We start from the raw sequence: 11,716 nt of genomic DNA, 5'->3' as shown, positions 1-11,716 counted from the left end.
TGCAGAAACAAGAGGAGAGTATTAAAAAGACGCAGCAAGAACAAAAAGAAATGAAAAGATATCAGGAAAAAGACAAGATGGAATTAGAAGAACTAAAGAGAATTCAAGAGGACACCTTTGATGCTCTTGCTGTTCTAGAGATGAGGCAGAAGGAGATGATTCTCCGTTTGAGGGGGATCAAAGAAAACCGAGATGAGGATATCTCAGAAATTATTACAAAATCCTTGGCGGACTGGCTGAAAGTGTCAGAGGAGGAGTTGGGACTGGATATAGAAAAGATATTTAGAATAAGAGTAAATAAGAATAAGACCAGAAAAGGCCCAGGAGACTGCCTTATATTCCTCAATTCAAGGCTGCTGAGAGATAAACTCTTGCTAAAGGGGAGAGTGGAACCGCTCCAAATTGATGGAAATGTAATAGAAATAATGAAAGAAATCCCGACCCGTCTGCTTAAAAAGAGGGAGAACTATAAATTTTTGACGTCGGCATTGAGGAAAAATAAAATTTTGTTTAAGTGGGAGTTTCCCGAAGGGCTCTCGTTTACCTTTAAGGACAGGAGAAGACTTTTTAAATCAGTGGAGGATACTGAAATCTTTTGGAGAAAATATTGGGAAGAGCTGGGAGGCGAAAAACGCCCCGAAAGAAGTATCCAAAGTGACTGAGATAAACAACGAGTGCCGTGACTGAACAATAGAGAAACAACAGAGAACCAAACTTTTTTAGGCTCTCTGTTGGTATCTATTTCCATCTTTTGGCTCGGCAGACGATAAACCGAATTAAGGGAAAGACATTTTTAAAATAAGAAACCGGCGGTGGATCTCATTTCTTTATTTTTTGGTTTTATTTTTGCTTTTGTTTTTTGTTTTTTTTTTGTTTCTTTCTCAGTCTCTTTCTGAGTTTTTTTACTTCTTACTTGGTAACCCTACAAAGGGAAATAAAGGTAGCCACACAGTGATGAATCTGAAATGTATATCATGGAATGTAAACGGTTTGAACAGTAAGTTGAAGAGGAACAGGGTAGAATGTATCTTGAAAAAAAGGAAATGGGATATCATCTGTTTGCAAGAAACTCATGTATCTAAAATTCATATAAGAGTTCTGAAGAATGTAAGATTGGGAAAAGAATTTATATCAGCGGGAGGGGAGAAAAAAAGGGGTGTAGTGATGTATATCAATCCCATGCTAAAACCACGACTACTATTCGAAGATGAAGAAGGGAGAATATTAGTGGTGGAGATTCAAACAGAAGGGGGTAAAATTGTTCTGGTAGGTTTCTATGCTCCTAATAACAGAAAGGACGAATTTTATAGAAACCTAGAGGACAGATTGTGGGATTACATAGGGGAAGAGATGATCTTTATGGGAGATCAAAATGGGGTGGTCTCTATTGACTTGGATAGAACAGACAGGGGGAAAGAGTCTAAATCTGGTAAACTCCCTTTATCCTTTTTCAATCTGGTCACAAATTTAAATTTATATGACATTTGGAGGACCAAAAACCCAAATACGAAAGATATCACCCACTACTCTGAAGTGCACAAATCCGGAGGAAGGATTGATGCTATATGGGCCTCAAAAAAATTAATGTTGAGTGTAGATAAAACAGAAATACAAAACAAATCCATCTCTGATCATAATCCTGTGATAGTACATATGAAATTTAAGAAATGTACAAGAGGAAGATGGAGGATGAATGAAGATCTATGGAAGGAGGAGGAAAGAGTAAATAAAGCAAAAGAGGCACTTAAAGAATTTTTCGTACTAAACGAAAATCAAGCAATGGACAATATGGTGATTTGGGACACCAGCAAAGCTTACATGAGGGGGTATGGTATCCAACAAATGAAGGAAATTAGGAAAAATAATAATAACAACTTCATGGAAATGAGCAAACAAATAAGAGATAAGGAAACGGAGTTGGTCAAAAACCCAAAAAATGAAGAGTTAAGATCAAGTATAAAAAATCTACAATCTCACCTATCAAATATGATAAACAAAGAAGTAGAAAAGAAGATCTTATGGACTAAACAGAGGTATTTTGAGCAGGCAAATAAGCCAGGCAGAATGTTGGCATGGCTGACTAAAGAAAGACAAGTAGACAGAGTGATAAATAAAATAGTGGAAGGGGAAACGGAATTAACAGATTCTGAACAAATTAAAATGAGCTTTTGGAGATATTACAAAAACTTATATGAGGATAAAGGAGAGAAGGAAAGTGAAATACATAACTACTTAAATGGGAAAAAATTGCCAGATATCAGAGAGGAAGAGCATAATATGTTAAATGCAAAAATTAGGACAGAAGAGATTGAGGAGGTAATAAATAATTTAAAAACCGGAAAATCCCCTGGCCCGGACGGGATACCGGTATTATATTACAAAAAATTCAAGGAGATAGTGATACCCAAATTAAAGGTCATCCTTGACGAGATCTTGGAAAAAGGAAAAACTCCCAAATCGTGGCAGGAGGCTTTGATAACATTACTCCCTAAGCAAGGTGCAGATTTGACCTTAACAAAGAACTATAGACCAATATCTCTACTAAATATTGATTATAAAATATTTACAGGAATATTGGCTAACAGGTTAAAGAGAGTACTAATGAGAATTATAGGGCAAGACCAGGCGGGCTTTCTTCCTGAAAGACAAATTAAAGATAACACAAGAGCAATAATTGACATATGGGAATATGCCGAACTAAACCCCAGCAAAAAAGTTGCAATGCTACTAGTTGATGCAGAGAAAGCCTTCGACAGTGTTTCCTGGAAATTTATGCTGAGAAATCTGGAAAAGTGGCAAATAGGAGAAAAAATTATGAATGGAATTAAAGCTATATATAATAAACAGAGTACAAGATTGATCATAAATAATGACCTCACAGAAGGTTTTGATATCAAAAGAGGAGTCAGGCAAGGTTGTCCCTTATCTCCACTGTTATTTATTATAACTCTGGAAATCTTTTTAATTACATTAAGAGAAAACAGAGAAATTAAAGGGATAACCATTGGGAACTATAATTATAAAGCGAAAGCTTATGCGGATGACGTGATCATTACAGTAGAATCTCCATTAGAGAGCTTACAGAAAACACTGGAGGAAATTAATGAATATGGGAAGAGTTCAGGCTTTAAATTAAATAAAGAAAAATCTAAATTACTAACCAAAAATATGGGGGATAAGGAAAAAAAAAGATTGGAAGATATAACAGGATTAAAAATTGAATCCAAAGCAAAATATCTAGGATTGTGGATATCCAATAAGAATACCAATTTATTTAAAGATAATTATGTCAAACTATGGAAGGAAGTTAAAGAATTATTGAAAAAATGGGAGAAATTGAATCTATCCCTGCTTGGTCGAGTATCTATGATAAAAATGGTGATACTCCCAAAAATTCTGTTTCTTTTTCAAGCGGCACCTATAATTATCGGAACCAAATACTTAAAGAACTGTCAAAAAGATCTCGCAAACTTTATCTGGTTGGGGAGAAAAGCGAGGATAAAGCAAGAAATTATGATCAGTGATAAGGAAGTAGGCGGCTTCGGGGTTCCAGATTTGACAACATACTATGATGCAGCGGGCTGGATGTGGCTTAAGGACTGGATAACATTAGAGAATAAAGAATTGTTAGAGCTGGAAGGATGGGACAAGTTATATGGATGGCATGGGTACCTATTCTACGAAAAATTAAAGATGCATAAAAGGTTCAATAACCACCTGGTAAGGAAAGCTTTGTTGGAAATATGGGAAAGAACTAAAGGGAGAATGATGCAAAAAACCTCATGGTGGACATCACCGGTGGAAGCTACGTCAACATTTAAAAATATGACAAAAAGGAAATGGCCGACATACAAAGAACTAGTAGAAGAAATAAAAGAAATTCCAAAACTTAAAAAATATGAAGACCTAAGAACTATTGGGGTAAGTTGGCTAGAATATATTCAGTTAAGAGCAGTATTTGAAAAAGACCTAAAGAACAGAGGTTTTGGAAATAAGGAAACCAAATTGGATGAGGTTATAGCCTGTAAACAGAAAATGCTTTCCAAAGTATATAGATTATTAAGTACAGGACAAATGGAGTCAGAATGTAAAAACAGAAATATGATAAAGTGGGAACAAGATTTAGGCCACGAAATTGAGTATGGAAAGTGGAAACAATTTTGGACAAAAAATATTAAGTTCACGGCCTCCTATCAAATTAAAGAAAATTTTATGAAAGTACACCACAGATGGTACCTGCCACCAGTAAGAATAGCTAAGATAAATAAATCCAGAAATAATAAATGTTGGAGATGTGAAGATCAAACTGGTACGCTATTCCACATGTGGTGGACCTGTCCTAAAATTAAAATTTTTTGGAATATGATCCACGAAGAAGTCCAAAAGCTGATTAAAATATCATTCAGTAAAAAAGCTGAACTATATCTATTAGGAATATTGAATAATGAAATTCCAAAAGATAGAATAAACATCCTGCTTTACGCGACAACAGCTGCAAGAACCCTTATAGCCAAATACTGGAAAGGGAATCAAATACCATCAAAGGGAGAGTGGTTGAGTAAAATGACTGAATATCTGGAACTAGCGAAGCTAACCGATATTATCAGAGGGAAATCAAGAGATATGGTAAAAAATCAATGGAAGTACTTTAATGACTATTTGAATAAACAAGATGTAAGTGGTAGAATCTGGCTGTGTTTAGAATAATAGGACGAAATACGGTTTAACAAAATTGAGTTTTATTTGTATTTGTATTTAATTTGTACTTGTTCATAAAGTGGCAAATATGTAAAAAATGACAGATATAATAAGTATTATATAAGATGTAGGAATCGTTGTAAAAGCAGCGGAAGTATATGTAGAAAGTACTTGTGAAGGTTTTGTCTTTTGGATGACTTTACTTTGTCTTGATCTTCTTCTTTGAAGATCCCTTTCTTTCCCTTTCTGTTTTTCTTTTTTCTTCCCTTTGTTTTTCTTTTTCTTCTTTTCTTTGTCTTTTTCTTTTTCTTTTTTCTTTCTTTCTTTTTCTTTCTTTCTTTCGTTTCACTTTCTTTTTCTCTCGGCTTGCCTCTAGTAAGCCAAGATATGAGAGATCTACTTCTTTATTTTTAGGTATAAGGGAGTATGCATTGTATATGCATATGTTTGTATGTAATTATATTTTAACTGAATAATAAAGGATTTAAAAAAAAAAAAAAAAAAGGATCAGGGAATCCTCCACACCTGCCCTCCTCCTGTCCCCCAAGAACAGTACTTCTGTCTTGTCAGGATTCAACCTCAATCTGTTAGCCGCCATCCATCCTCCAACCGCCTCCAGGCACTCACACAGGACCTTCACGGCCTTCACTGGTTCTGATTTGAAAGAGAGGTAGAGCTGGGTATCATCCGCATACTGATGAACACCCAGCCCAAACCCCCTGATGATCTCTCCCAGCGGCTTCATATAGATATTAAAAAGCATGGGGGAGAGGACAGAACCCTGAGGCACCCCACAAGTGAGAGCCCAGGGGTCTGAACACTCATCCCCCACCACCACTTTCTGAACACGGCCCAGGAGGAAGGAGCGGAACCACTGTATAACAGTGCCTCCAGCTCCCAACCCCTCTAGCCGGTCTAGAAGGATGTTATGGTCGATGGTGTCAAAGGCCGCTGAGAGATCCAGCAGAACTAGGAAACAGCTCTCACCTTTGTCCCTAGCCCGCCGGAGATCATCGACCAGCGCGACCAAGGCGGTTTCAGTCCCATGGTGAGGCCTGAATCCCGATTGGAAGGGATCCAAATGGTCCGCTTCTTCCAGGCGTGCCTGGAGTTGTTCAGCAACCACCCTCTCAATCACCTTGCCCAAGAATGGTAGATTTGAGACTGGGCGATAGTTGGCCATATTGGCCGGGTCTAAAGATGTTTTTTTAAGAAGCGGTTTAATGACCGCCTCTTTCAGCGGGGCTGGGAAGGCTCCCTCACAGAGGGAAGCATTCACCACCCCGCGCAGCCCATCGCCCAGCCCCTCCCGGCTAGTTTTTATAAGCCAGGATGGGCAAGGATCAAGGAGACAGGTGGTTGGTTTCACTCGTCCAAGCAGCCTGTCCACATCCTCGGAGGTAACAGACTGAAATTGATCCCACGCAACTGGACTAGACAGGACTCTGGCACTCTCCCGCCCTGGCCCTGCTCCCACGGTGGAGTCTATCTCTTTCCGAATCTGAGCGATTTTATCTGCAAAAAACTTTGCAAACGCATTGCAGGAGATCTTGGGGTCCCTACCAGGCCCCGATGACGAAGGTGGCTCCGATAGATTCCGAACCACCTGAAAGAGTCTCCTGCTGCTATTTTCCGCAGATGCAATAGAGGCGGTGAAGAAAGTCTTCTTCGCCGTCGCTATCGCCACTTGGTAGGCTCGACGTTGAGCTCTAACCTGTGTTCGGTCGGATTCAGAATGGGTTTTCTGCCACCGGCGCTCTAGCCGTCTCAACGATTGTTTCATCGCCCTCAGCTCCGGGGAAAACCACGGGGCTGTCCGGGCTCCATGCAACCGGAGAGGGCGCTTCGGAGCCAAACAGTCAATAGCCCTGGTTAGCTCCACATTCCAGCGGGCCACCAGGGAATCGGCTGAAAGGCCATCAACATGGGATAAAGTATCCCCTACCACTCTCTGGAAACCATTTGGATCCATTAAGTGGCGGGGGCGGACCATCCGAATTGGTCCCACCTCCCTGCAGAGGGGAAGGGTTGCGGAGAAGTCCAGTTGCACCAGGAAGTGATCTGACCATGGCACTTCTTTAGTTTCACTTTTTTTTAATGTCAGATCACCAACATCCATAGAGGTGAATACCAGGTCTAAGGCATGTCCTCGGCTATGAGTTGGACCAGACTTATTCAGGGACAGCCCCATGGAGGCCATGCTTTCCACGAAGTCCCGAGCGGCCCCTTGTAAGGTCGTGTCGGCATGGATGTTAAAATCCCCTAGGACGACCAAACTAGGTGACTCCAGGAGAACATCCGCCACGACCTGAAGCAGCTCGGGCAGGGAATCCTTGGTGCAGCGGGGAGGTCGGTACACCAAAAGGAATCCTGTACTGCCCCTATTGCCCAACTTCCAGAACATGCACTCAGAGAACTGGGTCTTCCCAATAGGACGCCTGGTGCAAACTAATGACTTCCTAAAAATCACTGCAACCCCCCCTCCCCGCCCAGATGGCCTGGGTTGCTGTGCGTAAGAGAAACCTGGTGGACAAGCAGCGGCAAGGACAGGCCCATCCGCTTCATCCAACCAAGTCTCTGTTACACATGCCAGGTCAAGTCCACCATCCACAATCAAGTCGTGGATGGCAGTGGTTTTATTCAACATTGACCTGGCATTGCACAGCAGCATCTTCAGGTCATGTGGGTATCCCTTGCTGAATCCAGTATCCGTCCGGTCAGGACCAGACCCGGAGGCAGGAATAGTCCTCAGACAACGACTAAACCTGCCTCCCCGGCAATGACATGGTCTGGTCTTAGCGTAACTCCTCCTCCTGCCCGTGATCACTGAGATTGGTTGTCCCAGTGCATCCCACCCTGTGGAACCTGCCCCAGCCATTTTGTTGGCCGGGACCCCCTCCCAGGCAGCCCTGACCCCACCCCTTAAGAACAAAATTAAACCTATATAAAAACAGAAAACAAAACACAACAATACAAACCAAAAACTATAAAAATTACAAGTAACCAAAATTATACAAAACTCAAAACCCCACTAAACATCTATCCCACCCCCACAACAAGAAAATGGTCTCCCCTATCCTCTCCCAGGGAGAGGAGCATAGCATTGGAACCCAGTGGAGACATAAGCCAACCTCTAGGGGTGGAGGAACAGTTGTCCGAAGGAAAGGCACAGCCTGGACCCCCAGCAGTGGCAGACCTTGGGGTCTCAAATTTCAGTGAGGCCCAGAAGCTTTGTGCCTGGTAGAACCACACTGGATGCACTCCTCTAGAGTCGCCTCTGCCTGCTGAACCCAGAGGTACTGCTATTGCTGGGAACAGACTCAGCCTCCCCAATGCAGGAGAGGTCTGTTCAATCAACAGCCCAAATACATGAAACTATGTGGACTTTCTCCCGAAGTAATGTCACTGAATGAACTTTTATTCACTCGTTCATTGTTTTCTTGGGGCAACCTCTGTTGCCTTCCTTGCTGATACCATTGTGGAGAGGACACCAAAGTGTGTTGGCAAAACACATAATAGATAAGTTGTGCAAACTGAACTTTCTCCCTCTTATTCTTAACACAGGCTCATTTGTGGGAAATAGTTAATCTTTAAATGAGTTCAGGATCCTTGGATTTATAGGCAGCGCTTGGGATGCCCATCCACTTCTTTGCAGAACCAAAGTACCAGGAGCAGCAAAGTCAACGAGGGCCGTCAGCTCCCAAATGGGCCTCTTTGGAGTGTTGCCTTTCTTGCTGGTCTCCTGCATCACTTTCTTGCTTATCCTAATCCGGAGGAGAGATGCCACAAAGGGCAAACTGCCCCCAGGCCCCACCCCGTTGCCTTTGCTGGGCAACTTGCTCCAGTTGGATGTTCGGAACATCATCAAATCTTTTCAGAAGGTCAGCCTGGGTATCTGTCGCCAGCAGGGCTGGGGGCTGCTATGTGAAGGAGGTGTCCCAGTGCCATTCAGAGTGGAAGAGGCTGAGCTACCCCTAGGCAGGATTTGTTACTGCAGAAAAAGAGGAAACTGCCTTATACAGATTCAGATTATTGATCCATCTAGTCATGTTTTTTTCTGCTCTGCATTTTCCGACATCAGCTTTCCAGGGTTTTAGATGGCAGGGACTAGACATGGGTCCTTCTGCATGCAAAGCACGTGCTCCTCCAATGAATCACACCCTTTCACGCTGTCGCTTTCTGTCAGGGAACTGCCACCTGGCCCGTTGAGGGGAACGGAGGGTCCGTTAGCATACAGAAAGCTTCGACGCCAATTGAACAGCAGTACCTCTTCCAGTGGGGAAAGCTGCCACACCTCCAGTGGGGATGAGATGAAGGAGCCAGCCTGGCGGGGAGTGGGCTTGGGGAAGCTACAGAGACCCTGCACTCACCTCGCCCAGCTGGTCAGGAGGGAGGCACGCCATTTCCATCGCACCAATTGTGCAGAGGGGTGAAACGCAAGGAGGGTAGGAGGAGGCTTGGGGTGCCAAAGTTCTTATGCTGGAGAGGAAGCCAGAATGGGCCACTCCCGGATTCTGCCCACGACTGAGACAGACGTACTTTGTAGCTCTGCACTGTAAATAGTTTGCACAATAAAACTGCAAAAAGACAGGTTGGGCTCCTGCTTCGTTACTCGTGAGGCACCACCACACGAACCTTAACCTTTCCATCCAAATCTCAGGTGTGTTCTATATCTCTTGGCAGCTCCAGGAGCAGTATGGCTCAGTCTTCACTGTCTACATGGGCTCCCGGCCAATTGTGGTGCTGTGCGGTTATGGAACCATAAAGGAAGCACTCATAGATAATGCAGAAACATTTGGAGGGAGAGGACTGATTGTGAGTGTGGATGAAGCCATCAGGGATTATGGTAAGTGGCATCTTGAAAATAGAGTGTTTGTAGCAGAAATGAATGCAACCGAAAGCTGGGATGGGATAAATGTATCCTGCAATGAGAGGAAGGGCCATAGCTCAGTGTCAAGAGTACCTGCTCTGAATGCAGAATGTCCCAGCTACAGTCTCTGGCATTTGCTTGAAACCCTGGAGAGCAGGTGCCGGTCAGTATACTGAGCTGGATGGACCACATGCCTGATTCAGTAGAAGGCAGCGTTCTATGATCCCTGTCTTTTTCTTTTTCACATTATCCATATAAACCCAATAACAAAATAGAACTTCATGAGTCAATCATATAAAAAGTAATTCAAGCCAAGTCCAGCCTGGGATGCTACATTCACATGAAGCAATAATAAAGCAATTTATCTGGATATTTGCGATGAGATACCAGACAAGTGGTGAGTACCATCATAATAAATGAGAGAACAAGAGGTGTGGTGCACTTAATTCACAAGATATACCAAAACATGAACCTATAACTGAAGCCACCAGAGGCACAAGGAGCACTGTGATTCTATAATTTAATATAGATCAGGACTGAAGAACTACAGTACTTTTAGCATTCCACCATAGGAAACTTTTCAGTGAAGTAGTGCTGGAGCCAAGGTGGGGGGGGGGGTGAGAAGAGGAAAAGGTTTGCATGGCCTTCCCCTTCCTTCCTTCCTTCCTTCCTTCCTTCCTTCCTTCCTTCCTTCCTTCCTTCCTTCCTTCCCCACCTTTCCCCTTCTTTCTGCCACACACATCTCATCCTTCCATCTGTTCTATTCTCAGTATTTTCTGAGCTAGATGGACTAAGTGGTCCGACTCTGTAGAAGGCATTCCTGCATTGCAGGGGGCTGGACTGGAAGTTCATGGAGATCCCTTCCAACTCTATGATTCTAAGGCAGCTTCCTATGTTCCTTTTCTAGGGATGGGGGAGAAATTTACTCACTTCTGATTTTCTCAATTTCCACTGTTCTCACTTTCCGCCGTTTCACTCCTTGGAATGGAAAGGTCAATCAATTTGGCTTTTCTAGACTTCTCATTTTTCCACTTCTCCACATTTTCACACCACTTTTCTTTAAAAAAACAAAAAACAAGACCAAACCTCTCCAAAACTCTTCAGTGTTTTAGTTCAGATTTCTCGTAGTAAGCACATTTTTGTGTGCTGTTATGACTAATGTACACACTTTGTCTTTGCAAGCAAGTTCCCCCAATACAATGCATTTTGATGTTATTTTCACTGTTTTACGAATATATTTTTATGCCTACTTTCCACTGTTTTTATAAATATTGGCTGGAGAACCGCACTGCAAATTAAAAGTGAACTGAATCTAATTTTATGCCCATCCCTATTTAATGTAGATAAGCTGCTTCTTCTCTCTCCCTTCACAGCTGCCTCTTCCTCCCTGCCCTCATTCTCACCTTCTCTCTCTCAATCTTCCATTGAGAGAGCCAGTGTGGTGTAGTGGTTAAGAGAGGTATACTCGTAATCTGGGGAACCGGGTTCGTGTCTCCGCTCGTCCACATGCAGCTGCTGGGTGACCTTGGGCTAATCACACTTCTCTGAAGTCTCTCAGCCCCACTCACCTCACAGAATGTTTGTTGTGGGGGAGGAAGGGAAAGGAGAATGTGAGGCGCTTTGAGACTCCTTCGGGTAGTGATAAAGCGGGATATCAAATCCAAACTCCTCCTCTTCTTCTTCTTCTTCTTCTTCTTCTTCTTCTTCTTCTTCCTTGTTTCCATTGGAAAACCTAAACCTTGTTGGGATGGTTGGGTGGTCGCAAGAAGGAGAACCATAGGCCTGGTGGTTGGGTCCTGCAGTCGAGAGGCCTGCTGCCCTTGAGCTGATTCAAGGTGGTGAAATTATGCGGCAAGTCTGCTTCCCCGCACCTCATGCAATTCTATTGGTCTCAGAGGAACCAGAAAAAAATTGCTCTTTCCAGTGGTTTCTGTTTGGCCCTTCTGTCTTCTTTTGGACCTGACTTGTAGTGAAGAAAAAGTCCTGCTTGCTATTCCCCCCCGCCCCCCGGCACATATGGCTGCCCCTGTGAGAACAGGATTGTTAATACTAGAGGGACGTTCTGTGTGCCATTGTGTTCCATGTAGTGCTTCCATCTTTTCTCCCCCAGTCTTCTGCCTTTTTTCTGGCGTTTTTCTCTATTTCCAG

The 11,716-nt window shown here is 43.0% G+C and overlaps 1 protein-coding gene across 1 annotated transcript in view; it reads left to right on the top strand.

Annotated features, from left to right (window-relative positions):
- The first annotated feature begins 8,287 nt into the window (after window positions 1-8,287).
- Window positions 8,288-11,716, top strand: part of LOC117051852 (cytochrome P450 2B1-like) — a 30,970-nt gene continuing 27,541 nt past the window's right edge. Inside the window, exons 1-2 of the mRNA XM_033158548.1 lie at window positions 8,288-8,579; window positions 9,382-9,544. Of these exons, the coding sequence (XP_033014439.1) occupies window positions 8,403-8,579; window positions 9,382-9,544 (340 nt within the window). The 5' untranslated portion in view covers window positions 8,288-8,402. The remainder of the gene's footprint in view (window positions 8,580-9,381; window positions 9,545-11,716) is intronic.

The sequence above is a fragment of the Lacerta agilis genome, chromosome 8, assembly GCF_009819535.1.
Source record: "Lacerta agilis isolate rLacAgi1 chromosome 8, rLacAgi1.pri, whole genome shotgun sequence".
In the NCBI taxonomy this organism is placed as follows: Eukaryota; Metazoa; Chordata; class Lepidosauria; order Squamata; family Lacertidae; genus Lacerta; species Lacerta agilis.
This window is presented reverse-complemented; position numbering and strand designations above follow the sequence as displayed.